The sequence below is a fragment of the Arachis duranensis genome, chromosome 6 (assembly GCF_000817695.3).
Source record: "Arachis duranensis cultivar V14167 chromosome 6, aradu.V14167.gnm2.J7QH, whole genome shotgun sequence".
Taxonomy (NCBI): domain Eukaryota; kingdom Viridiplantae; phylum Streptophyta; class Magnoliopsida; order Fabales; family Fabaceae; genus Arachis; species Arachis duranensis.
In genome coordinates, this window is record NC_029777.3 from 21,376,588 (window position 1) to 21,403,856 (window position 27,269).

General features: G+C 34.1%; 3 protein-coding genes across 5 annotated transcripts; all 3 read left to right on the forward strand.

Annotated features, from left to right (window-relative positions):
- The first annotated feature begins 6,443 nt into the window (after nucleotides 1-6,443).
- LOC107493368 (thylakoid membrane protein TERC, chloroplastic) lies at nucleotides 6,444-12,500 on the forward strand. 2 transcript variants are annotated; one of them, XM_016114469.3, is made up of 12 exons: nucleotides 6,444-6,903; nucleotides 7,006-7,082; nucleotides 8,048-8,135; nucleotides 8,290-8,370; nucleotides 8,477-8,533; nucleotides 8,636-8,717; nucleotides 9,435-9,484; nucleotides 11,174-11,230; nucleotides 11,327-11,405; nucleotides 11,736-11,819; nucleotides 11,936-11,993; nucleotides 12,079-12,500. In XM_016114469.3, exons 1-11 carry the CDS (start codon nucleotides 6,583-6,585, stop codon nucleotides 11,971-11,973), a joined length of 1,014 nt encoding a protein of 337 aa, XP_015969955.1. In that variant the 5' UTR covers nucleotides 6,444-6,582; the 3' UTR covers nucleotides 11,974-11,993; nucleotides 12,079-12,500. The 2 variants fall into 2 exon arrangements, with proteins under 2 accessions (XP_015969955.1, XP_015969954.1); XM_016114468.3 differs by having other exon boundaries at nucleotides 6,445-6,903; nucleotides 11,736-11,794.
- A 3,811-nt stretch (nucleotides 12,501-16,311) lies between these two features.
- On the forward strand, nucleotides 16,312-18,778 carry LOC107493367 (glutathione S-transferase L3). Of its 2 annotated transcripts, none has more exons than XR_008010567.1 (9): nucleotides 16,312-16,434; nucleotides 16,534-16,666; nucleotides 17,018-17,104; nucleotides 17,328-17,426; nucleotides 17,515-17,617; nucleotides 17,699-17,775; nucleotides 18,105-18,238; nucleotides 18,322-18,443; nucleotides 18,587-18,778. XR_008010567.1 is itself a non-coding variant. In XM_016114467.3 (9 exons), exons 1-9 carry the CDS (start codon nucleotides 16,421-16,423, stop codon nucleotides 18,593-18,595), a joined length of 714 nt encoding a protein of 237 aa, XP_015969953.1. In that variant the 5' UTR covers nucleotides 16,312-16,420; the 3' UTR covers nucleotides 18,596-18,778. The 2 variants fall into 2 exon arrangements, 1 of the variants encoding a protein (XP_015969953.1); XM_016114467.3 differs by having other exon boundaries at nucleotides 18,105-18,212; nucleotides 18,360-18,443.
- Nucleotides 18,779-22,907: 4,129 nt separating this feature from the next.
- LOC107493366 (DEAD-box ATP-dependent RNA helicase 57) lies at nucleotides 22,908-26,923 on the forward strand. Its single transcript, XM_016114465.3, has 11 exons — nucleotides 22,908-23,126; nucleotides 23,255-23,385; nucleotides 23,475-23,566; nucleotides 23,710-23,806; nucleotides 23,970-24,050; nucleotides 24,133-24,365; nucleotides 25,084-25,278; nucleotides 25,377-25,467; nucleotides 25,851-25,973; nucleotides 26,166-26,316; nucleotides 26,438-26,923. Exons 1-11 carry the CDS (start codon nucleotides 22,910-22,912, stop codon nucleotides 26,635-26,637), a joined length of 1,611 nt encoding a protein of 536 aa, XP_015969951.1. The 5' UTR covers nucleotides 22,908-22,909; the 3' UTR covers nucleotides 26,638-26,923.
- Nucleotides 26,924-27,269: the final 346 nt, after the last annotated feature.

Here is a 27,269-nt window from a genome sequence, read left to right on the forward strand (position 1 = left end):
TAAAATTAACAAAATACTTATTAGTGAAAATATGTATATTTTAAATTTTTGACTATTTTTATTTTTTATTTATATAGGACCGAGTCAATCGGTTTAACCAGTGACTCATCAATTAAACCAATGACCTAATGACTCAGTAGTCTGACCGGTTCGATCACCGATTCAGTTCTCACAACTATGGTGTTACCCCAACATTTCATAAATATAAACCAAAACATGATAGTCACAATTTAAAGAGTACATATGCAATCAAGAAACAAAACCTATACCAAAACATGAAATAGGTTGTGCAAAGTTAACAACACCCGAAATTACAAAATACTCATAAGAAGAAAGTTTATATATCTCTTTCACGACATCAAATCTACATAAACTAGATGGATATGCACAATAGCTATCTAAGTGTTGGAGTAGAGTTGCTACTGCCACTTGAACCCTATCGTTGTTGCCATTTGAAGAAGTTGGTGTAGTTGGTGGTTTGAACCTTGAAAGTGGCTATCTACTTGGGTTAAATGGAGATAGTTGTGAAGGAGGAAGTCTCCTGAAATATTTTTTGGGATACTTCTTTTAGAGGCGGTAGGCCTGACGACAGATGCAGTCGAGTCGATGACCTAATTGGTGGAGGTATAATTGGAGATGACATTGGTGCTAACTTATCCACAATGACTTATAAAAAATGCCAAGATTTAAGAAGGCATATTTTAAAATGATTAAACTATTTATTGGTTGCTTAGTTGCTAAATTTTTCAAACAAACCTCTTTTGATGCTGCCTCAATGTCTACCTCTTCTAATGTCTCCTCCGAAATCATCTCTTGCTCCATGGCAGCCTCTTCATCTAAAGCATCACCAGGTGCACCATGCTCTGCTGCTGCTGTTGCCTGGCCTTGCAGCTCCTGTCTAGATGTTGTTGCATCAGAACCTATTAAGTTTGGAAAGGTTGCATTTCTCATTGATGTGATTAGAATTTATACAGCCCTGTTATTGCACCAGAACACAACAAAATAGGAGATATACATGCGGTCAAAGCTATACAAGCAGTATTTTGGGCCTGAGTGTGTGGGCATGAGACACGATGGATTATTCCCAAATTTTCAACAAATGTAGACACATTCCTATATTCACCTCCCCAATCAGTTTGTAGTTGTTTGATTTTAGTGTCAAATTGTGTTTCGATCATCTTTTTTAATTTCTCAAAGATAGAGAATACGTGTGATTTGGCCGATAAAAAAGTAGATCCATAAGTATTTTGTATGATCATTTAGAAAGAGAACAAAGTATCGACAAACAGAATTAGAGAGAGTAGGAGATGACCAAACATCAGAATAAGTTAATTCAAATGGCTTTGCATTAGTAACATGACAAACTTGGAGAGGGGTTCTGTAGCTCTTGCCAAATTGACAAGGCTCACAAACATTTAGAATACATTTATTGAAAACAGGAAGCTGACAATCATGAACTAATTGCTGAAGAAGAGCAAAGTGAGGGTGAGCCAGACGCTTATGCCATCCTTCTAGTGATGTCTTTTCTCTAAGTTAAGCTTAAGGAAACAAAGAGGAAGTGATGGGGAGACGTTATAGCCCATTAACCACGTGACATGTGAGAAGGGTTTGACCCTGTGGGGTCTTAACAATACAACGGTCAGGATGGAATTCAACAAATATGTCATTTTCTTTGGTCAACTGGGAAATGTTAAGTAGATTCTTTGTAATGCGGGACACGACAAAGACATTAGACAGTTTTAAAGAGAATGAGAAGCAGGCAAAATACAAGACCCAAAATACTAATGGAAAGAGACATACCATTCCCTACTATGAGGGAGTCGTTGCCATCATAGTCGGCATGGCTGGATAGATTTTGAGCTTGGTTAGTGACGTGGTGACTTGCCCCCGAGTCAAGAAACCAATCCGGATCAACTATGCTGGAGGGAGATGCAAATAGGGCTTCTGATTTCTTGTTGTTGTGGTAGTTGCTGGTGTTGCGAAAGTTGTGGTTAGAGTTGTTGTTGTTGTTGGCCCTTTTGTTGTTGCTACGAGGCTTGCTGTGAGAGGGATACAAGTTGAAGTTGCCACGATTATAGCAGTCCCTTCCAATGTGCCCCGATTTTTCACAAATCTAGCAAAACAATCTCGGAAGAGTGGTGGCAGATTGAGAAAGCTGAGGTTGAGAGTTAGGATTGAGATTCAGAGATGAGAAGGACTGAGCAATATTGGTGGATGGAGAGAGTATAAGAAGAAGGCCAGAGTGGGAATGACCCAGAGTAGTCTCTTCACGCAAAAGGGCTGCAATAAATTTGGTGAGAGGGAGAGGAAATTGGAGCAGACCATAGGAGGTTCAAAAATTATTATAGGACGAGTCAATGCCTTTAAAGATGAAATTCTTCAGGTCCTGTTCTTGAACTATGTAGCCACATTCAGCAATGGAATTAGCTAGCTTTCTCTTTTGTGCAATATAATCAATCATGGTTAATGATCCCTTCTGCAAATCTTGAAGAGAGGTTTTGAGATAATCAGCTCTAACACTTGATTGAGCATCAAATAAATTCTCTAGAGCAATCCAAGTGCTGCGAGAGGTTTCACAGGCGATGACATAAGTAAGAACATTCTCTGAGATGTGTGAATGAAGCCAAAGGAGAACAAGTTTGTCTTGTTTCTTCCATGTAGCATGCGCAGGGTTTGGAACAAGTGTGGGGGAAGGTTTTTCAGTCGTTGGTGCAGGGGTTATGTGGGTGGGAGGGATTCTGTCTTGGTGAATTAATGAGTCAAGATCAAAAGTTTCAAGAGCAAAAAGCATTATTTTGCACCACAGGTAGTAATTTTCATGGTTGAGTTTAATAGGAAGGGTGGGAAAATTCATTGATGTAGAATTGTTTGATGCAGAGAGAAGAAGATTATTCAATGTCATGTTGTTTGGATCTGTTGGAGGTTAGCCAATAGAGCTCTGATACCATATTAAGTTTGGAAAGGTTGCATTTCTCATTGATGTGATTAGAATTTATACAGCCCTCGTATTGCACCAAAACATAACAAAATAGGAGATATACATGCGGTCAAAGCTATACAAGAGTTATAATTAAGGAACTAAGTAAACTGATATGCAACAAGATAAAGCTATTTACAAGGAGATAATAATGTGATAATATAGTTAGTTGCTATAGAGTAGGAGACTGCCGTTAATAGAACCAAATGAGTTGTGGTTGGGACCTTAGGGTATGTAGCATCAGAACCAAAACTATGAAATTCAGTGGTGTTGGAAGCTGCTGGCTTAATTTTGGATGTAGCAAATTCTGCAGAATTTGGCTGCTGAGATGGGTTCAGATCATTACATTCAGGTGGTTAAGAAGGTGTTTGTGAAGGTTGGGAGAAGATATTAGAAGTCTGAAAGATTTTGGTTGTTTGTTTCAAGATTGGCAGCAAGGCCAACTAAGCTTGGGCCAGATTTGCTTTGGGCTTTTTAACATGTTGGGTCTGATCCTCTTGCTCAGCATCTTCTACAATTATTGGCTCACTAACTTGGTGTTTAGTGTGTAATTCAATTCTATTCCTATTCTTCACAGCAGCCTACAATATCCAAATCAAATCTCATAAGCCTCAACCACCATCCATATCCATCCCAGACTATAGCCAGTAAAAGTAAAAAATCAAAGGGTAACCTATATCTTTAAACAAGTCGTTGATGAAGAATCCATTAAGTGTATCCATATTCATCCTCTGTACTTTAGCAGTTTAGCCCCCTTACATATGACAACCTCTCATTTGATCTCCTCTGAATTATCCCTCAATGATGAATCACTAAAGAGATATGTGTTGTCGTAGCCATCTCTACAGAAACAACAAAAAAGGCAACACCCCAAAATCAACAATTTTATGGAACTAAAAGCAAAGTAAAAATTTTTAAAATTTTTGACAATCCTAAAAGACAAATTACACTGTTAGCAGTAGAACTTAGTATCATTTCAACTTTAAAACACCTCTTTTTTTGACAAATTGCAATGGTTTGAGATAGTTAGAAAGTTCCATAAGTAGTCCCAAACAACACAAAGATCAACAAAGTCCAACCTCTATATTCGTAAAAATTTGAGAATATTATTTGAAAGATTAACAGTTCAAACTCATATCACAACTAAATTCCATCCAAGAAACATAATTATCAATTATGCTAGCTAAACAAATGAAGAGCTGTTCCAACAATACATAATAACAAGTTTGTTCATCAATCTCAGAATGAAACCTAAGATGGATTTTATCCGAAACCAACAAAAGCTCAGAACTTTGTGAAAATGAAGAAAAATAAATAATTGCAAATCTAGAATATAAAGAGGTTCAGGGATCTGGTGGTTGAAGAAGATGCTTAGGTTCTTCGATTCGTCTCCTTTAAATCAGAAGAGAAGAATAAAGAACACACATTTCATCTGCTCCATTAATAACTCAAATTCGTAGGTTTTCGTAATAAGAATATGGATAAACTAAGGTGTTTTCTTCGGTACGTATGAAATACATTTAAAATATAGACAATTAATAATTAGTAATGTGAAATTTATTTTCTATGTTAGCATTTAAATTTTTTTAGAAAAATAATCTTAATTTTATATTTTTAAATAATTTAAACAAAAAAATAAAAAAAATAAAAAATATCCAACTATTCTCTCTCTCTTTATCAGCATAGATCTTCTAAAAAACACAATGAGAATATGTTGAGTTGTGGATTTCAAGTCACGGCCGTAACGAGTAACGACCGTTTTCTGCGTTGCCAGTCGCAGAAACAACGACAAGATTCCTTTCGTTTTTTCTTTCAAAGAATGGAAGATTTGTGAATTCATGTTTTATTTAAAAAACCCTAATCTTTCCTAATTAAATATGCCATCCTTCTGCCTTTTCTGTTACGGAACCACTCACATAAAGATATTTAAAATATCTTTTTTTAAAAATATTTTTTCTTTTTTTTAAGATATTTTGTAGTAATTAAATATATAATCAATTAAATCGTGTTATTTTTGTCAAAATTAGACCAGACAAATCAGTTTGGCTAAAAAATTGATGAACCAATTTTTAAATCAATTTGAATTAACATTTTTTATAAAAATAACCACAATACCCCTATTATAAAAAATTACTATATATATATTAATTTTGAGAACTCTAAATCATAATTTTTCTCTTCTTTTTATGTCGTCAAAAGATTAAGATTTAGATTTTCAAAATTAATAATATATATAATAGGAGTATTTTAGTCATTTTTTATAAAAGTACTATTATAGTCATTTTCTATAAAAAAATATTAATTTAGATCGATTTAAAGTTTGGTTCACCGATTTTTCGACCAAATTAATTTGTCTGGTTTAATTTTTACAAAAATAATACAATTTAATTGATTATATATGTTAAATTTTAATTATTAAAAAATATTTTTATAAAAAAAATATTTTTAACGTCTTTATCTGAGTAGCTTTTTCTGCTGCTCTCGTTCTGCCTTTGCCAAGTATAGACACTTGCTACCATCCACAACATGGATGAATGTTAAGGAGATTGTTTACTCCAAAAGTAAGAACCAAGGTTGTCTTCTACAATTTACAACGACACTTCAGAATTGGTCCCATTATTAGTTTGATTTTACTGGTGGTGTTTGGTGTACAAGAGAGAGAATAAGAAGAGGAGAGAAGAACATATTTAAGAGAGTTTTTAAAATCCAGTTAAACAAATACTTNAATACTTTTGTCTAATTGAATAAATAAAAATGTTTAAGATTTTTTTATAAAATTAAATAAATTTTTTTATTTAATTAAAAAATATTTTAATAAAAATGATGATATAATATATATTTTTTAAAAAAATTTAAATACTGGTGTGAAAAATAATCAATGACTTTTTCTTCCGGTTCTAAATTGAAAAAATAGAGAACAACTCGAGAAAAAGAGAGCTCATGAGCGTTACATGAGGTTGCAAGGCAAGGAAAAACAGAACAATCAAGGAAGGATTTAGGTACCAATAATCAATGGAGGCTTATGATGAGTTGAGGGAAAACGGTGACTGCTGTTGTAACCGTCTCACAGCGATTGAGTTTGGGCAGTATCTTTCTCTGGCGACTCACAAATGCATGGTTTTGTGGGGTTGGGAAGGGAAAGGGTGAATGAATGGCGCGAACTAAATCCGAATTTTCTTAATTTTTCTATTATACCCCAAGTTGGATATAATTTAAATAAATAAAAAATAAAAATAAAATGCTAGATCAATAGTAAAAACATTAGCCACATTAGAGAGAATGTGTTTTGTTATTTCTGAACTTAAATTCAAAGAAATTTTAATTGAAGTATAAGATATTATTAACCTTATGTAGACAAGAGTCTTAACCTTAGTTGAAAGTTGAAACAATCCCACTTTGGATATTTCCTTGCCCATACTCAAACTTAACCATGGATACGGATCATAAGTCCATCATATAAAGAGGGGCCTACTAGGAGAGGTAATGCGTGGTAGGCAAAGAGAGAAGACGCTTGTGAATGTGATTTGTGAACTCTCAAGTGTGTTAACCACACCTCCTTCGTTTCATTTCCATCACTCACTCCCAATTCCAGTTCAGAACTAAACATGGGAACGGCTTCTGTTATTCAGAATCCCGTTAACTATTACCACTATGCTAACGGCGACACAACGTTAACGTTAAGGTTTAGGGTGAAGGCTTCACTGCCACCTGCTCCACCCTCCAAGTGCTTTCCCTCTCTCTCTCTCGTCGCTTCGTACAACCGCCGCCACCAATTTGCGATTTCTTGCTCCAAACCGCCTGGCCCTCCGGAAGCAGGACGTAAGAGCACCACTCCGCAACCGCGTCATGACGTCACCAACTTAGATACGCCTCCACAACTGCACCACCAAGATTACGCTTCCTCTGTTAGAACCGTTGCCTTTTGGGTGTGTGCGATTCACTGCACTCGTTATTCTATCATTTTATCATCTTCCATTTTCTTTGCGTTTCGTTATCGTTTCCTATTTTGATTCTTTTTTCTTATGTAGGTTTGCACGGCTGTGGCGTTTGGTATTGGTTTGGGTTTTAAGGACGGTATTGGCAAAGCTTCTGAGTTTTTCGCTGGGTAAGCATTCGAATCCAATTTCAAGGGTTTCATTCAGAGCTTGTTTGAAAACCATTTAATACGATAAAAGAATTCTATTTTTTTAAGAAAAAAATTTATTTTTATATAAAACTCAATTCCATAATTTGGAATGATTTTAACATATTAATAAGATAGAATTAAATTTTTTAGTTTAGAATAATTTTTATATAAATTAAATTTTCTTCTTTTACGATTTTATTTTTCACGAAGTTATTTTATTAATTATAAATAGATATTTTTTATATTTGATCTATTAAGTTTTAGGAGTGTGAGAATTGATTTGGAATGTAGGAAAGATAAGAATTGGAATTCTCAAAGAAATTTAAATCATTCATTTTTAGTGGTTTCAAAACAATGAAAAAAAATTCAACTCTTTGATTGAATTCTAATTCTTAGCATTCCAGTTTAATACCATGCAGGAATCTTCAAATGAGTCCAACTCACATATTTATATACTGTAGAGTAATATTTAAGCAATATGTTTAATTTGCAGTTTCATACTTTCATCACGGGATGCAATGATTCAATAGTTGTTGATGTCATTTGCAGCTTTTAACTTAACACCTTAACTTATACGTTAAATTATAGTGTTACAGCCATAGTTACATGGAACACAATACGCTCGGTATGCAGTATGCCATATGTAAAATATTTTATGTGAAAAGTATACATGACATTCGAATTTCGATACACAGATGAATTGGTACGTGTTATGTGCAAATTGGTACGTAGTATGCTATCTAATTGGTGAATTCATGTAACTATGCTTATAGCATGGTTCCAATGCCTAAATACAAATAATTTGGTGTTTGGAATGTCGGCATATATTTTTTTTGCATTTATCATCACATTAAGAAAAAGATTGTAACTGTTTAAAGCTTTCTGCCTCGCTTTCACTGTGCTGACTGTGATGATGATCTCTGCCTTCTGTGCACTTTTTCCAGATACATGTTGGAGCAGAGTCTATCTGTTGATAATCTCTTTGTCTTTGTTTTGATATTCAAATACTTTAAAGTGCCAGTTATGTATCAGGTGATGTGAAAACCTACTGGCCATGGTTAAATCATGCTTAAATTGTAGCTTTTGGTGCTAAAATTTTGTAAACATGGTTTCGACAATTGGATGAGGCTGAGTTTAGAAAACTGGACCGTGGTTTTTCATTTGTGATTCCTTATTGAACTTACAGAGCCGTGTACTTTCATATGGTATTGCTGGTGCTGTTTTCTTTCGTCTAACATTAATAGTTCTTGGAACTGCCACCCTTCAGGTTTGTTTCATGATGCATAGATTTCTTTGTATATTTTATGCATGTAATTTTTTGTATCATTTTAAGACTTACACCTTTATTGTCTTCTATTGTTGTGTTGTTTTAGAGGTTTGAGGCAGTTAACCTTCTTTTGGCAGCAATATTGATTTATTCATCGTTTAAGGTGAAGATTCATGTTAACGTTTTATTGAAAGTTTATGGCTCTTGGTGCAGAATGTGCAATTTTGTGGCTTTAATCACAACATGTTTCTTATTCTATGAATAGCTATTTGCAAGTGAAGAAGATGAGTCTGACTTATCAAATAACTTTGTGGTGAAGACATGCCAGAAATTTATCCCTGTAACAAGTAATGTTATATAACCTTGATTCTTACTTTCTTGGTGATTTTCTTGCTGATTGCTTGGGTATTTTGTAGTCGCTTTTGGTTCATACTATGCGGAAGAAGGTCACGGAAGAATATAATTGAATGCCTGGGCTCAATCAGTTGAAATCTAAATTATGCTTAAAGGATTCATATTCGAGTTTAAATGGCTGAACCAAAGCTTATGGCAAAGATTTTTAGGAACCTGAAATTACCACCCACCTCCCCTCCCAAAGAAAAAACAAAAACAAAAAAACCGAAAAAAGAAAAAGAAAAAGAGTTGTCTGTCAGTCCATGTAGGAACTAATTTCTCTGGCATATGCAAAGAATAATTGTGATACATTTTCCTGAACTTCTACTGCAAACTCTATATCCTTCAACCACATAAATGTTGTATGATGTGCTTTGGGTATAGCCATATTGTACCCTTTACGTCACTTAGGTTAAGTTCTTAGGTATTTTGTACTGTTCTCCAATATAGGCAGCACTGAAGTGGTTTATTTGGTGAATCCAATGTTCTTTTTCTGATTGGTTGATTGTATAAACAGGAATTACAGCCAAGTAGGTTATGTATGAGTGTTAATGGACAAAATATATTGTCGGCTTATACAGATTTCACCTGGCATGTAATCTTTTGCATTGAGTTTCTTTAACTTGTACTTAGTAATTATATCTGTTATGTCTTGTATAAAATTATTGCAGCATATTATGATGGAAATAAGTTCATAACAAATCAGGATGGGATGTGGAAAGTAAGTTATTGATTAACTTTAGTTTCAAATTTGAATTAATTCCTGATTGCATCTGCTAAATCATTTGTCATCTTTTGACGAGTTAAGCCTCAAAGTGGTTCCTAAAATTATACTCGAGCCTCATAGTAGTCCCTCAAGTTAATAGTTACCTATATTCATCTTTGAAGTTGCACTCCGGGACTCAAGAGTTGTCCTTAAGGCAATTTTCGTCAATGAAACGCCATCGGAAAGCTGATGTAGACAGGTTTCCAACACGCTGGCAAGCCTAAACGACTTTGTATTTGGTTTGGCGTCTAAATTGTGCCGGAGGATGTCGTTTCATTTGTAAGTACATTAACCCTTCCCTAATTCAACATTTTTCTCTTCCTCCCAAAACACAATCAGAGACCTTTTCTTCTCCTTGTTACTCTTTAATGGCGTTGCTCTGAGATATCAAGGGCCCTCCTGCAAATATCATAGATGGCTTCATTGTCCAAAGAGCACAGCAACATCAGTGTGCTCGAGGAGAGAATGACTGGAAAGAACACTATTGTATGGCTGTACAACAGCCGTCCAAACCTGAAATCAGAAATTAGAAAGGGGGGAACAACATTGTTAATTTCAGGCAAAGCAAACCCCAAAGTAGCGATTAGGGAATAGAACACGTGAGGTAAATTCTTGAACAATAAATCTTCAAGTTATACCTGACGGAAAGGGTAGATGGTGCAGCCGAGCTTGGACTTCTTGCTGTAATCGACGGAGAGGCGCTCAAGGAGGAGGGAACCGAGGTCGGAGCCAGTACCGCTACCGGTGTTGAAAACGAGGAAGGCCTGGAGGCTGGTGCAGTTGTTTGCGAGCTTGTGAACGTGATCAAGGCAGAGGTTGACGATCTCCTTGCTGACGGTGTAGTGTCCCTTGGCGAAGTTGTTTGTGGTGTCCTCCTTGCCGGAGATAAGCTGCTCTGGGTGGAAGAGCTGGCGGTAGGGTCGGCTCTGACCCCGTCAATGATGGTTGGCTCCAGATCGACGAAGACAGCATGAGGAATGTGCTTGCCGGATCTTGTCTCGCTGAAGAAAGTGTTGAATGCATCGTGCGCTACTCCAAAGTAAGTGTCACTGGCAGTTACAGAAATCAGATTGAAGAATTGATGAATCGAAAAGTGGAATTGGAATTGAAATTGAAATTGAAACCTAGTTAGTTACCTAGGCATCATCCCATCAGGCTGGATGCCATTGATAGAGGAAGGCTGCATCATCGTCATCATTCTTTCTCCTAGTGAAGAACAGCTAAGAAGAGAAGGTCTGAAGCAAATTTGTTGATTAAGGTTTTTAAAATTGGTCCAGGGACTAAATTGCCATAGAAAAGTTTCGTCCTCCACATCAGCTAGCTGTTATCTTGCCAACGTGTCAGAAACAAGTCCACATCAGCTTTCCGATAACGCTTGTTGACGGAAATTGCTTGAAGGACAACTCTGGTCCCGGAGTGCAACTTTAGGGATAAATATAAGTAATTATTAACTTGAAGGACCACTACAAGGTTCGAATGTAACTTCAATGACTACTTTGAAGCTTACCTCTCTGAGTTGACAGCACAAATGCATTCAAACCTTTTTGGAATTAGCATTTGTTGCTTTCGGGACAAAACTAAACAGACTTTTTGTACTAAATTATTCTCAACTTGATTTCTAACAGGGTCAAACATTTTGGGCAGGCCACACCTTTGCTTCTTACTGTAGCAGTTATTGAGCTCAGTGACATTGCATTTGCAGTAGGTTTTTCGCATCTCTCTGATTTCTGTGGACTTTCCGGTTACTTTGGCAAGAGAATGTTGACTGACTTTTTCTTGTTTATTTTCTTTTTGAAGGTTGACTCAATACCTGCAGTTTTTGGTGTAACACGGGATCCTTTCATAGTTTTTACATCTAATCTTTTTGCGATTTTGGGTTAGTTTTCTTGCTTGTGTTTTCTTGTGAATTGTGATGTACTAATAAATATCGAAATTTGATTTCTTATATATTTTGGAACTGGGATCTGTTTCCCTTCAAGGACTATAATGCATTATATACCTGGTTTTAGAAAGGCTGCTTGTTTCTGTTTGTTTGTGGATTACATCGAGTTCATTTGTATGCTTGCATCTGTTCCTAAGAAGTGGGATTACATATTGTTCCATAAATGAACTCACTTGTTATATTCTTGTATTTGTTTCAGTTAAATCTTTTGCTCTTCTTTACAAGTTTAGCAATAACTAAATAAGAAACATTTCTGAATTTTAGGCTTAAGGTCGCTTTACACGATAATTTCTGAGGGTATGTCCGAGCTCGAGTACTTACAGGTAACTGTTGACTTGCTCTCTTCAGGTACCATGGTTTCTGCATAACTTTCTGCCGTTTATATTGCATCTCATTTGATTTAACTGTGTACAACGTTATTGTTATCCATCCTTTTCATTGACATCCGATTTTGGTCTTCTCAGTCTTCCATTGCTGTCGTTTTGGGATTCATCGGGTGTAAGATGATCTTGGACTACTTTGGTTGGTGCCCTAATCCTTGATGAATTAATTGTCAATTTAATCATTATCCATGGTTCTTATATTTTACATGTTTTACTCCTTGCAGGTATCCATGTCTCAACAGAGGCATCTCTTGGTTTTGTAGCCTCAAGTCTTACCATCGGGGTGATATCGAGTCTGGCAAAGAAATCCGACAAACTTACAAAGTGAATTCAACACAGGTGGGTTGAGCTATACACAATTATCTATTCTATGGCTTAAGCAAATGTCCAAAAGCTAGAGCATAACATTGAAATAGTGGGAAATGCCTCCTGTTTTTCACCATTGGCTGGAATCTGGTTTTGATTTCTGAACTGAGACAAAGGATAGAGCTTTTCCATTCCAAAATCATGTGTCCATGTGAATCATTTTTAATGGTTTCATGCTCCATGATTTACAGTTGTATATTGTTTAATGTTTATATATAAAAGATGGGGAAATAAACCTCCACTAACCTTTCAAATTAAATGAAATCTTTCTTTTTTTTTCTTTTCTTTTTGTTTTTTTGAAATTTTGGTGGAAATTTCTTTTACCTATTTCTCTCGGCAATCTATTATTAACAACTTCGTCTCAATTATTTTCACGGTAAAATATGGATCCTCTAGATTTGTAACTTGTCGCAAACAAGAGAAAGAAACAAAAAAACTATTTCACAGATATTTGGGTTCATGAATTATGGTCAACAAACAATCCGAACTTCAAGATACATTGGTCAAAGTTTCATGATTATCTTATCCCATGTAAATCGTTTACTCGTAACTATTCAATATCCTTATGAAAAATTAATTACATTAGAACGATTTTGCAGTTGAATTCATATGTCCTATAGATTTATCTGTTGTTGATTGGAAACTAGAAACAGATATTTGAAAGAAACGTTTATTTAATTACAGTATTAATTTCGGAATTTCGGAATTTGTATATCTTGTGGTAATTGTTTTTTAGGGGGGAATGTAGGAAAATGGTGGAGTAAAAGCGCCATTCTCTTCAATTTGGTAACAAACTAATTTTCATTGATAGTGCCAAGCAACTGTATTTCCTGTTTGTATCCAAATGTAGAAAATGTAAAGTCAAAATTCACAAGTTACACTGTCTGGATAAAGTCGAGTCTAGTTGTCTAAATTCATTTTTATCATATGAATATATGATGTTAGATTTGGCTATACTCTTGCACAGTGTGAAATGACACCGGTATCTCTGGAGATTTTTACGAAATATCAGTTCAACATAACATATATATCTCGAGAAAAAAAAGAAACCCTTATCCTCCCAAAACTTGGAGGTTGACTCAATTTCTGGATCTTACCAATCGTTAGCTTTTCATCTTATTTCCTATGTGAAATAAAGATAAAAAAATAAAAAATAAAAATATATGACAATTACAATTTGAATTTGAAAAGGAAAATTACTTCCTAGGCGGCCAAGAAGGGGAAAAAAATCTCAGTAAATTGCAGCTAGAATTAGGTGGCATGATATGGAATCGACACTTAATATATTTTAATCACTAATGAGTTTTTCTAATCACTCCAAACTTGTCAACATTTGCACCGATTAGGATAATCCTTCGAGCAGTTTAGCATAGCATTTTTTGACATATTATATTCAAAAGATGGCAAGCCCTACTATATGGAAATTTCTGAAAAATAAGTTATCTAAAAGAAAAAGAGCAGGAACTCATTACAATCCCTTTTTCAAGGGGCACTTGCAGTGGTAGGTGTTAACTAATTTTTCTTTTTTAGTTTCTCAGTATCTTTTTATTTGACAAATTAAAGATTAATCCAATATAATATGAATATGAGCTTTCATTTAAAGACTAGCTTATGAATTGTTGTTTACATAACTGTGATTGAATCCTTTTACATTTGTTTAAGCAGATGATTTAGCTAATTATTTGACTAAGTTAAGTTAGTTAATTGATTAATGGTTTAATTACTCTACAGTTCTTTATAGTTTTATCGAATTTTTAATTAGGTCTATATACTTCTTTTTAATTGAGTTCTTATACATTATTTTTTTTTCAATTTAGTCCATGTTAACGTTAAACGTTAAAAAAATGTTAGTGAATTGTGAAATGACTTGTATACCCTTAGGGACCCAATTGAAAAAAAATATAGAGGCCTAATTAAAAATTCGGTGAAATTATAAATATTCAATCAAAGATATTCCTATAATCCTTAAGGACCTACAGCACTTGCATTGTACCTGGGGAGAAGATAAACAAAAGCAACCAAATCTCAGAACAATTCAAAAGTAACAAAATACTTTTTTTATCTTATCTAGGCATACAACAATTTTAACCACAACTACAACCTTAATCCACATCATTTAATTGCAATAATCCATATAGAATTAGTGACATTAATTCGCATACTCAGGAGGATTCTTGACATTTTCATCATTTTGAGAGGAATCACCAACAACAACAGAAAAATCAGATTGATGAATCATAGTGGTGACAAGAGTAGCATCTTTCCCAGAAGTAACAATCGCGTTACGAAAATTATCACAAAAGAACAAAAGTTACAAATTCTAAACCATTGACTCAGTTTTTTCACGTTCAAATTTCATCATTTATCCAGAGAATGGAATACACGAAGGGGAATTAGGCACATTGCAGTAAAATTTAAAACGCTAAAGACGCAAAATTGAAAAGGTTACTTAGGAGAATTTTGTAACGTGAAGCGAAAAAGGGTGCGAATTGGGGATATTTGAGAATGTTCTTCCACTTCTCTTCCCCAAATATTCTAGTCCATGCCCTATATCATGAAACTTGCCACCATGATGTATGTCTATAGTAAAATCCGAATCCCCATCACTACATTAAAAAAGGAGAAACAAAATCTTAATAAAACAGCATCATCACAGCAACAACAATCAACAATAAAGAATAAACCAAATTTATCTTCAGGAAAATTAATTTATATATCAATTCACCAATTAACAAAATTCATGTACATAAATATCCATATTGTAAACTCTAAATAAACCAATATATCGAAACAATCCAAAAATTAATTCAACAAATAGATACTCAACCAATGCCATATTTTTTTTAAAAATAAAATTATCATAAACATCAAGTTTTAAAATTGAAAAAAGAGGTTTTTTTATCACCTATTTATAGACAGTTCGAGTAGAGGAAGATCGAGCAGAAGCACAACACAGGGATGGAAGGCCAGGCGCTACGAGGCTCGGCTCCATGCGGCGCAGCAACGTCAAGTGAGGCGAAGCACCGCAAGGGACGGCGACGGCTTGGACGGACAAACGGCATAGAAGACCTCCGAACAAAACAAAGCAGAGCAGACTAGCGCAGAGAAGGAGGTAGATGACGCCAGAGACGGATGACGACGACAGACCGATGCAGGAGACGGTAGTAAACGCGATTCTTAGAAAGCAACTTAGATTTTTTTCTCTTTGGGATAAAATGCAAGGGGTGTTTTTGGTATTTTAGAAAATTTAATGTTTTTTCAACTAGTTATTCTAACCAAATGACAAGGATATTCGTTTTTTATTAATAATATTCTGTTAACTTAAACGTTATTCTTACGGTAGGGATTTAATTGAAAAAAATGTACAGAGATCCAATTAAAAAAAAAAGAACCTAATTAAAAATTTAATAAAATTATAATAACCTGAAGAATAATTAAACCTTGATTAATTACTTAATAACAAAGTATATTTAAAAGCATAACATTTCCTCGGGTGCCAAATGCCTGTTAAAGTGGAAACAAGGCAGCCCTGCCAAGGTATATGGCTGAGTCTGACTGACTAGCTGTCATAACTCATAACAGATATACTTATTTTATGTATACTAATATTTGTGTGATGATTTAGTATTCGAAGAACCATTAAAGATTTAAATCATAAAGAATTCTACAGCATTATCTTATAGAAAATTAAGATAATTTTTTTAAGTGTACTACAAATACTAGTGTTCTAATTATTTTAATTAATATATATTATATATATTTTTTATAATTCAGATCAACGGTTAAAATAACTGAAATATCGGTATTTTTAGTACACTTGAAATTATTTCTATAATTTTTTTGGTTCTGTACAAATTAAATCCGAATTCAAAAATCATTGTAAAACTAAGCTTATATTTTTATGAACAATTGCGATTTGGACTCTATATCACAGGTGTTAGATATTTATTTCATTTTCTGGCAGCAGGTTAAAGTATAAATTTCCCCAATAATAATAATAATAATAATAATAATAATAATAATAATAATAATAATAATAATAATAATAATAGATAGCATTAAGCCATTAATTAATATTTTTAACAAGTCGTCGTCAATCGTCATTGCTGGCGCATGAAAAAAGTTATATAAGAACCTATTCCGTTCCACCCACTCCAATGACTCCATCATCATAACCATTTCATAAAATCAGTAGATCCAATGGCAACAGTAGCGTAATTTCATTCTCTTTAATCCTTTTCATGTACTCTTTAATTTGTTACTTCTGTGCCTGTTCATCCTGATAGATTGAATTGTTCTTTTTTCTGTACAAGTGTGCAAGAAATTCGACCTCCCACTCTGTCTGCAACCTCAGACCCACCACCTATCTTTGATGGAACTACCAGGTTGTACATCAGTTATTCATGCCCTTTTGCGCAGCGCGTATGGATCACTAGGAACTACAAGGTTTACTTTGCTTTCTGTTCATGATTTCTTCATGCTAACCTCTTTTTATGACTATCATTTTGATGTATTCCTTGATAGCGTAAAATATTTTAAAAGAAAATTTGGTCCATTTTTGAAGCAGGCAATACCTAATTAAATATATTTGTATGACACTAAAATTAAATTCTAAAAGTAATTTAAGTCAACTTGAGTTGGTCATGTATTCAGTTTACTTGTCTTTTTAGATAAATGTCAAAAGGTTAAAATTTCACTTATAACTCATTGTTCAGTAGTAGATCCTTAAACAAAATTTAAATATGTAATTTGAAATTTGAGTATTTATTTTACTCTTTCTTATTTAAACTTCGTCAGGGATTACAAGAAAAGATCAAATTAGTTCCTATTGACCTTCAGAACAAGCCTGCTTGGTATAAAGAGAAGGTCCACCCAGAAGGCAAGGTACGTAGGAAACAATTTACAATATGATAACTGCTCATATTAAAACGTCTCTCTGTAAATATGAAAACTAAAAACCAAAAGATCATTTGACATGTTTGATTTAATTACTTAACATAATACATATCAACATTAAGATTTTTACATGAAAATATATTCTAACAATAATGTAAAATTGACCAAACTATCTGATTAACTGATTGATGCTCCTAATTATATTGTATAGGTGCCATCTCTTGAACATGACGGCAAGATTTTGGTAGAGAGTATTGACTTGATCAAATACATAGATGTCAATTTCGAAGGACCATCTCTATATCCTAATGTAAGAAATCAAATCCCTTCTATTCTGTGACCTGTTTTCTTAAGTTGGAAAATATACTAATAATATAAGACATTATATATTATTTCAGGATCCTACCAAGAAGGAATTTGGTGAGGAGCTAATTAAGTATGTCGATATTTTTACCAAAGAGATGTTTGGATCATTCAAAGGCGACCCTGTAACGCAAACAAGTAATATAAGAACAATATGTGTTTCTGAATTACTAGAATAAGAATGATACACATTTTTATATTATTTTTCATTTGAATTAGGTGCTACATATGACTACCTGGAGAATGCTCTTGGTAAATATGAAGATGGCCCATTTTTCCTTGGTGAATTTAGCTTGGTAAATTGAATCAAACTTGAAAAAAAATCAAATCAAATCAAATACTACTATTATTGTTCCTTTTTATCTAGCAGCATTATTTTTGGGTAATGCTACACAAAAGAGTGAAGTCTTAGTGAAAAGTAAAGTTTTTTTTTTAGTAAAAAAAAAAGGCATAAAAAAATTTATTATGTACTATGAATCATGTATACATTTTTTATAAATTTAGTAAAACTCTTCACTCTTTATCTAATTCTATACTTCACCAAAATTTATTATTATTTTTATGTACAAATTAATTTGATAAGCTTTGAAATATTTGATGAATGATGTTAATAATGAATCATCAGGTGGACATTGCCTATATCACATTTGTTGAGAGGTTCCAACTTGTGTCATCAGAGATTTACAAGCATGACATCACTGCTGGAAGGCCTAAACTAGCTACATGGATTGAGGTAAATCCAACTGCCATTTTAATCCGGTTAGAAATTATTATTATTATTATTATTATTATTATTATTATTATTATTATTATTATTATTATTATTATTTTTTAGCTAACAGGTCAAACTTTTTTTTTCCTCTTCTTTTTCTTTTTGCAGGAGGTAAACAAGAATAATGCATATAAGCAGACAAAACCTGAAAATCCACAAGAGTTCGTTGACTTTGTCAAGAAGCGTTTCTTGGTACTGTATATGTATATATATAATATAAACTAAAAAATAGTTATACATGGATATGTTTATATATAATCAAATTTCTTTTAAGTTTTGATGGTTTGGTTTCCTTGTTTTTTTCTAAGTTAACTGTAAATATTGCTGTAATGCAGGGGCAGTAGAAAACATGAGATGGCAACAGGTGTTTGAGAACTGAGAGGGGCATGCAATATGAGTAATAATGTTTGTGCACTATCTGAATGTGTAATAATGTTTCTGTAACAGTGTATAATGTATTGTATAAGTGTAAACACTAAACAATATATCGAATCATATGCTATATAAGAATTTAATGTTTCTCCTCAGTTTCAATGTTTCATGCATGGTTTCTAGTTTCATATTCATATTATAAAAAACAAAAATGCATTATTAATTATATATATTGATATTGATAATCAGCAATTCAAGAACGAATATTCCAACAGCAAGGAGCTTCTTTTATCAGAAATTTTTGGGGCGAGTTTTTTGTTTTAACTATTACCGTATTTTTATAAGATAAGATTGAGCTTGTATTTGTCAGAAATATTTTGATAATTAATCTCTTTCTTTTTCTACCCAAGTAATATGTTGGTGGGAATAATGGAAATGAGAGGGGAAAATGAAAAATGATTGACGATGTGGGAGGGATCATACACAGTGTAGTAGTTATTTATTTATTTGTTTTAGTTTTCATGGTATTTCTCAGTATATAAAAAATTAATCCGTTCAAATCTGAATTTCATTTAAAGGCTTAGTACCGACTAATAAATTGTTGAATACACAAGGCACGATTCAAATATCACACTTGTTTAAGCGAATGAATAAGTTAGCTACTCGACTAACTCAAATTGGTTATTATCTCTTTTTTTTTTCTGAATGAATATAATACTAGTTCTTTTTATAATTTTTTGTTCTAACTTTTTATTCTTCATACAAATTCTGCAGCATTTGTTTCTTGCCGTGAAAGCTACTCCAAAAATCTCTATAAGCTTGAGACATGATAAATAGGATAAGCTTTATTTATGTGAGATAGTGATCTTGGAACCAATTAATTATGGAATTTATACTTACATTCAATGAAAGCACCTACTTTTAAATATGTTCAAATTTAAAGGTGACGTTCTCACATATGTCAAAGATAAAATCATAAACCATGCCACTTGTTTAAAAGAAACACTTTCTCTAATATAGCTCTTTGATCCTTGCTCTGTTTTTCTGTTGAGAGTTGTTATGTTGTTCTTGCTACTGGTTTGTTACTCTATTGCTGACTTGTGTTCTTGAGGTCTTGGCTTCCTTCCGTGGTTGCTGACTTGCTGGGTTTTATTTTTATTTTTATTTTTTGTTGTAATGTTATTAACTTATTACTGTGTTAAATATTAATCACGATTCACGAAGCATTTACCGATAGAGTTATTCTTCGCATACAAGCGATTAAAGCTTGTAAACCTTACAAGTTCAATTAAAACTAACTCAAAACGCGCTTCGAACCATTCTTCTTCCTTTTTGTCTTCTCCTTCTTTTTTTTTTCGTTTTTTGTCTTCTCTTTCTCCTTCTTCTTCTTCTTGCTGCACATTCTTCTTCCTCTTACTCTTCTTCTTCTTTTTTTCTTTTGTTTCTGCACGTTCTTCTTCCTTGTCTTCCTCTTTTTCTTCTTCTTCATTTACATTATTTTTTCTCTGTTTTCTCGTTTTTTTTTTCGATTTTTCATGGTGAAATCGTTTTTGAAGAAGAAGAAGCAGCAGAAGATGAGGAGGAGAAAGAGAAAGAGTTCTGAATTATGCATCAGATGTACTTCAATGAATTTTGGGTGTATTTCTTAAATCCTTTGGGTGTAATTTTGTAATCTTTTAGGTGTATTTCTGTAATCCTTTGGGTGTATTCCTATAATCGTTTTGGATGAATTCCTGTAACTGTTTGGGTGTATTTCTGTAATCGTTTGGGTGTATTTCTGAAGTTTCATTATCTTTAAAAGGATTATAGAAATACACCCAAAGGATTACGAAAATACACCCAAAAGATTTAAGAAATACACCCAAAATTCGTTGCATAATTCAGAACTCTTTCTCTTTCTCCTCATCTTCTGCTGCTTCTTCTTCCTCAAAATGATTTCAAAACTTAATTTCAGAAACCATGAAAATCGAAAAAAAAACGAAGAAGAAGAAGAGGAAGAAAAGAGGAAGAGGAAGAAGAAGAACCGTTCTGAGTGTAGCGCTTTGAAAACAGGAAAATCGAAAAAAAAAACGAAGAAGAAGAAGAGGAAGAGGAAGAGGAAGAAGAAGAAGAACCGTTTTGAGTGTAGCGTTTTGAAAACAGAAAACAGTTGAATAACGCATTAAAAGGCCCGGATGTGTAACAACTTGTAAGACTTGTAAGTTAAAAAGACTTGTATGTGTAGCACTCCTCTTAGCGATAACAATGCATAACAAATGCGTTTGGGGATAATTAATTTGGCTGATAATCTTCTTGTTTACTGATAGTCAATTGCAAACCTTTTTTAATGTTACGTGAAAAACATATTTGACTTAGAGATATGTTGTTTTACAAAATAGTGAATAGAAAATTAGAAAATTAATGTTTGTTCATAATTTTGGAGGAAGAGGAATTAATATAATAGAAAAATACTTGACAAAAAAGGTGAAAAGATTAAAAAATATTTTAAAATTTCTTTTGATGTAGAATAAAATTATATTTTTTGTATTTATTTATTTATTTTAATAAAGTTTTAAAAATCAGTTTGAACCGGTGGATCGGACCGGTCGAACTGAGAACGGACAAAGAAAGTGATTTGACTAATACAATAGACATAACTGCCGGTTTTAAAAAACTGTTTTCCGACTGTCGAACCGGCCGGTTTTCACATTCTGAGGAAAACGACGCCGTTTCGTTCATGAGAAAAAAGGATAACCCTAATTCAGCGGTCAGCAGTGAGACTCACTACTCAGCATCTCCGAGGCTGCTATTCCCAGTACGATCGTCTCCGACAGTGCTCGAAGCCGCCGTCCCCACTGCAAGTCGTCTCGCGTCGTTCCTCCGTCGCGCAGCCGCTGTTCCGCCGCGCCGGCTCTGTTCCACCTCATTCCAGCCCTTCTCTGCACCAGTTCCCCCACGCCCCACCCTCCTCTGCTCCAGTTCCGCCGTGCACCACCCTCCTCGGCTCCAGTTCCGTAGCGGTCCGGACGACCTCTTCTCCAGTTCTACCGCATCCAGTCTTCCGTCTGCTCCCTTACCTCTGTGCTCTAGAAGGTATTTTTACTGTTATTGTTGTTTTAATTGGTATAGGATTGTTAATCTGTGATTTTTTCTTCTTCAATTATTGTTATTATTAATTTGGTTTAGGATTGTTAATGATGTTATTGATTCTGTTATGCTTACTCTTGAATGTTAATGTAGTTCCTGTTTTTCTGAACAATGAAATCGTCAGTTTGGCATTTTTTTCGGGTTTTAAATCACTGCTGTTCGTTTTGAGTTCAAATGAATAGTGTTCAACTGCAAGTTATGAACATTTGCTAATCAATACTAAGTTGAGATTTTGTGCATCTTTCTTGAATTAAAATGGCTACAGACTCTTGTACATACTTTCATTACATTTTACTTTGTTGAATTACAGTGACAGGAACTCTAAAGGGTTATGATCAGTTGCTTAACCTTGTCCTAGATGAAGCTGTAGAGTTTCTAATAGGTAACTAATAGGTGGATCCTGTTTCTTTATTTATGAATTTAATGATTTATCGTGTATGTATTTCTGAAGCTTTGTCTTTCTTATCATGCTAATGACTTTTGTAATGTAACTTCCGCATTGTTGCATCTTACGATGAAGTTTGGTAGCATCAAAGAATATGTGCATCTGGTGAACTTTGTTGCCCTTATTTTGAATGAAGTAGTTCAGAGTATGATTTATCATTTGTCTTGTTGTCAAAAAGTTTCTTCATTAAATTTATTATTTCACCACACTAAGCTAGATCAATTTTCTTGTGTCACAAATTTTAAGGATTAAGAAAAGGGATGTTTACTGATTCATGAGAGTGAGGGCTGAATGAGTAATGAGCTATTAACTGGCATGCTTTAGCTTCAATTCTGCTGAAGCTATGATCAAACTCTACGATGTAAATATCTCAAGACGGCCACTTTACCTGAGTGAGAGGTCCATTTAAAATAACCCTAACTATGTGCAGAATTAGCACAGAATTTTTTGGTGCTGAAAGCTGAATAATATAAACATTTGGTTAAAAAATATTTGACATTGTTCTCACTTTAAGTGGGGATTACTTATTTTCATTGAATCCATCTTTTTACATAAGCTTTCTTTCAGATTTATCAAGTCAAACAGTAAAATTAAGATTTCCATACAAATATTGAGTTCACTGTAATTATGTTTACGTATGCTTATTTATATTTTATTATAAAACGGTTATTTCAGTTGAACCACGAACAATCGGTTGAACCAATAAACAATCGCTATGGCCAACGACTCGTTTTTGTTTTCCGGCATTCGTTTCGACAGAAAGAAGTTCGGAAACGACATTGCCAGGTTCGGGAAGAACAAACCCATTGATGACGATACCGCCCTCAAGATTACAGACCCTGTTGAACTCAAAACTGAGAAAACAATGGGGGAACAATTCCAACAGAGACCACCTTCTTCGAAGAAGCGGAAGCGCAAGGGAACCTCTTCCGGTACTCTCTCACTTTTCTTCTTTTGCTTATTCTGCCTCTTTAGCACGCGATTTATTCTATTGAACTCTGTATCTTACACTTTAACTTCGTTTCTGTTCTTGATTAATCAATTACTTGATAAATAAAAGATGCGGTTGAAGGATTCAGTGTATTTAGAAATTCTGCTTCTGCGGCGGATCCTGTGGATAAATCGAATGATGCAGTGAGAGCTGATGATGAGGCCATTCAGCTGAAGAAGGAACACAATAGGCAACTTGAGGTTCTTTTATGTCTCTTCTGCAACTTAATAATTTCGATTGAACTTATAATTTGATTTTAGCTTATATATATTCGCCATGTTTGTTTCAGCGAGATGCTATATTCAGGAAGAAGAATAACATCCATGTGGCTGGGTATAACGTGCCATCCCCGCTTCAAAGTTTTGATGAATTGAAAACTAGGTATGTTATTTAGCCTTTTAATGTTCCGTGTTATAACAAATATTTCATCTTCTAGAACTGTCTATATTTCATTAGATGTTTGTTCTGCTTATCATGTTTACACGATCAACATGATTCAGAATCTGAAATAAAATTGGTTGCAGATACAAATGTCCAAGATATTTATTGCGCAATATCACAGAACTTGGATTCAAAGAACCAACTCCAATCCAGAGGCAGGCTATTCCAGTACTTTTGCAGGTCTGGATTCTGCATTGAGTTGCTTTCAAGTCTTTTGTTCCTTAGAGATTATTACTGTGGTTCGATCAAGATTCGTTTCGTCTTGCTACTGCCCAACTTAGGTGTTAGTGATGTTCTTTTACTGCTATGTTGAATTGAATATTCCTTCAATGATTTGGGTTAGGATCGGGAATGCTTTGCTTGTGCTCCAACTGGCTCTGGAAAAACCTTCGCATTTGTGTGTCCTATGCTTATGAAACTCAAGGTGTTCCTTTTATTGTTCAACTGTATTTGTATTTTCCAACTTCCTCATGTCCATGGTTCCTATAAACTAACTATTTTTACAGGGGCCAGAAACAGGTGCCATTCGCGCTGTTATACTTTGTCATACGCGTGAATTATCTGCTCAAACATACCGAGAGTGCAAAAAGCTTGCCAAGGGAAAAAAATTTCGTATCAAGTTAATGACTAAACATCTTTCTAGAAATGCTGATTTTTCAAAATTTCCATGTGATATACTTATATCCACGCCACTTCGGTTACGCTTGACTATCCGGAGGAAGAAGGTTGATCTCAGCAGGTGTGTGATGAGAGTATTCTATTCTTGTTGACTAAAATTTGAAGTCCTAGGATTGCTAATGATGACATGCATTTTTGGTTGATAGATATAGCCTAAACGCTTGTCCTGTCGTTTTAACTGAATTGTTTATGTAGTGAGTTTTAAATCTGTTAGAACCTTGTTTTGAGCATTTTAGGAGGAACATTCCTGTCAAAATCGATTTGGAAATATTTTCCTGGGATGGTATGTATGTTAACCTTGAGGAGCACTTTGTTGCTTTTAATGGAAGTGTGGTAACTCAAAAATTAAAGCGCTAGCTTGGTGGTGAAATTAACTAGGATGCAGTCACAGTTATAATAGAGTTTCTGATATCAATAAGCTACATACCTTGTTTTTGTTTGTGGAGATTATTTGTAGTCCAACATTTTATTACTACTGGTTTCAAATCCTAAACTAGTGGGAACAACTGGTAGTTAGGTGGACTTTTACCATTGTTTATCTGATTTTTTTTTCCACTTTACACCAGTGAATTAGACACATGACCAGTTGATCAGTCAATTACTCAGTTAACTGGCAAAACAGATATCAAGAATCGAATTCTAAACCTGACTAGTTGTTTATATAAATATTTAAGGGTTTTTCTGTTTCAATGAACTGGTAGACATTCAATGTTTCAATGTCATCTACTGAATTGCTTATAATGTGTTGGTTTTGTTTCCAACTATTCTGGATGTTGCAGAGTTGAGTTTCTTGTATTGGATGAGTCCGATAAGCTGTTTGAGCCTGAACTGTTTAAGCAGATTGATTCTATTATTAAAGCATGTTCAAATCCCTCAATAATACGCTCACTATTCAGTGCCACTTTACCTGATTTTGTTGAGGATCGAGCTCGAGAACTCATGCATGATGCTGTTCGGGTAATTATTGGCAGAAAGTAAGTTCGTTGCAAAAGTTTTACAGGGCATTATATTATTCTAACTTGCCTTGACATTCTTGTTTATAGTTGATACCTAATGCCTTTATGTAAATCAGGAATATGGCTTCTGAAACAATTAAGCAAAAGTTGATTTTTACTGGAAGTGAAGAAGGAAAACTTCTAGCAATTCGTCAAAGCTTTGCAGAGGTACATGAATGCTTTACGTTTCATTTTGATTTTCCAATGCATAAAGAGATTTGTGTCTCACGATTACAGTTAGTTATTGTAATATGTTAATTTAAAAAGAAATCAGAAAGCACTGGCTAATGCAGTTTATAATTGATCTGTATTTTCCAATTGTTAACCTATCTTTTTGATCATTTGATGTTTTTTTTTTCTCACCATGTGCTTTCATATATTTAATTGAACATTCCTTTTGACTAAAATGTTTATCGCAGTGCTGTAACAGTTACCTTTGGAATTCATCCAAGGTGTAATATTGCAGCATTGCCTATTAGCTCATTCCTTGCAGTATTTCCCTTTTATTTGACTTTCATAACGAACTTTTTTCCCACTGCAATGTCTTGTAGAGTCTTAATCCTCCAGTATTGCTCTTTGTGCAAAGCAAGGAGCGAGCCAAGGAGCTGTATGGTGAACTTGCATTTGACAATATTAGAGTGGATGTCATCCATTCTGATCTGTCTCAAGAACAGGTAATTCACATGAATATAGTCAAATTATGTTGTTCTTGTATTCTTCTGATAGCTCTTCTACTCATCATTAGCATAGTTCCAGCGAAATCTGTTTTTGATGTTCAATTCTGATTTTAGTATGTACTACACTACTACAGAATACATGGTAATTTAGTAGTTTTTCGTTGTTTTAATTTTTTGAAATGTATTCAGAGGGAAAATGCTGTTGATAACTTCAGAGCTGGCAAAACATGGGTTTTGATTGCCACTGATGTAGTTGCTCGGGGCATGGATTTCAAAGGTGTGAACTGTGTGATCAATTATGATTTCCCAGATTCTGCTGCCGCATATATCCACAGGATTGGTACGTGTAGTTACTATACCTGTTTAAATCTTGAAGAAACATTTAGGGTAACTATAGTTTGGATTATTCATTCATTTTCTCCTGGGGCCTTGTTAAATAGAAATTGTTAATTTTTCAATAGGTCGATCTGGCAGAGCAGGGAGGGCAGGAGAAGCAATTACTTTGTACACGGAGGAAGACATTCCATTCTTGCGGAACGTAGCTAATTTAATGGCAGCATCAGGTTGTGAGGTTCCATCATGGCTCATGGACTTACAAAAAAAGAAGTGGAGAAAGCACCGGCCAAAAAGAGATTCAATCTCAACCAAACCAGATATATAATCAGATTACCTTTTTTTAAACAAAAAAAATGACGGATATTTAACAGTAGAGGAATTTACAGGAATCTTAGGAGTCATTCCTCGCCTCAAAAAATAGAGAAATTTAAAAACGAGACAAGTGAGAGGGTGGGGCGTAAACATTTTTGTTAATGGAAGTTCAAACCATGATCTTTGTAAACATTACTATTTTTGCCTGCATATCCAAGTGGAGCCATGTGTTATGTTTCTGAAAGGGGATTTGGATTTCTGTCCCTTGCCTTGTGATCTTGGATATATTTTTTTGGGTCGCTTGGATATGTTTTTCTATTTTTTCTCTCTTTTTTTTTGTCATAAAATTTTGAACAGAAATTAATTTAAAACTAGGTTGAAAAATGGTGTAATCCACTTATACTGTATCTTAGTGTGTTACACAGAAATGTGGATCTCCGTACTTGAGACCCACAAAACGCAACCTGCTTTTGTCAGTAGAAGAAGAAATTAAAAAAAAAAAGAAACTCGCACCTGCAAAACGCAACCTGGGTTTGTCAGGTGAACAGAAATAAAAGCCACTAGTCGGTTGAAACGTGTCCAGTAAAAATCTGCAGTTTTGACCACTTTTTTTTTTGGAAGAGCAAAACACAACCTAACCTGCGT

Excerpts from the sequence above, each read along its gene's own strand:
- LOC107493366 (XM_016114465.3), top strand. The coding sequence starts at position 22,910 with ATGGCCAACGACTCGTTTTTGTTTTCCGGCATTCGTTTCGACAGAAAG. Across the intron at positions 24,366-25,083 it reads AAGAAGGTTGATCTCAGCAG|AGTTGAGTTTCTTGTATTGG; the intron begins GTGTGTGATGAG and ends TGGATGTTGCAG. Across the intron at positions 25,468-25,850 it reads TTCGTCAAAGCTTTGCAGAG|AGTCTTAATCCTCCAGTATT; the intron begins GTACATGAATGC and ends AATGTCTTGTAG.
- LOC107493368 (XM_016114468.3), top strand. The coding sequence starts at position 6,583 with ATGGGAACGGCTTCTGTTATTCAGAATCCCGTTAACTATTACCACTAT. Across the intron at positions 8,534-8,635 it reads TGATTTATTCATCGTTTAAG|CTATTTGCAAGTGAAGAAGA; the intron begins GTGAAGATTCAT and ends TTCTATGAATAG. Across the intron at positions 11,406-11,735 it reads TAATCTTTTTGCGATTTTGG|GCTTAAGGTCGCTTTACACG; the intron begins GTTAGTTTTCTT and ends TCTGAATTTTAG.
- LOC107493367 (XM_016114467.3), top strand. Across the intron at positions 16,667-17,017 it reads GGATCACTAGGAACTACAAG|GGATTACAAGAAAAGATCAA; the intron begins GTTTACTTTGCT and ends AAACTTCGTCAG. Across the intron at positions 17,105-17,327 it reads AGGTCCACCCAGAAGGCAAG|GTGCCATCTCTTGAACATGA; the intron begins GTACGTAGGAAA and ends TATATTGTATAG.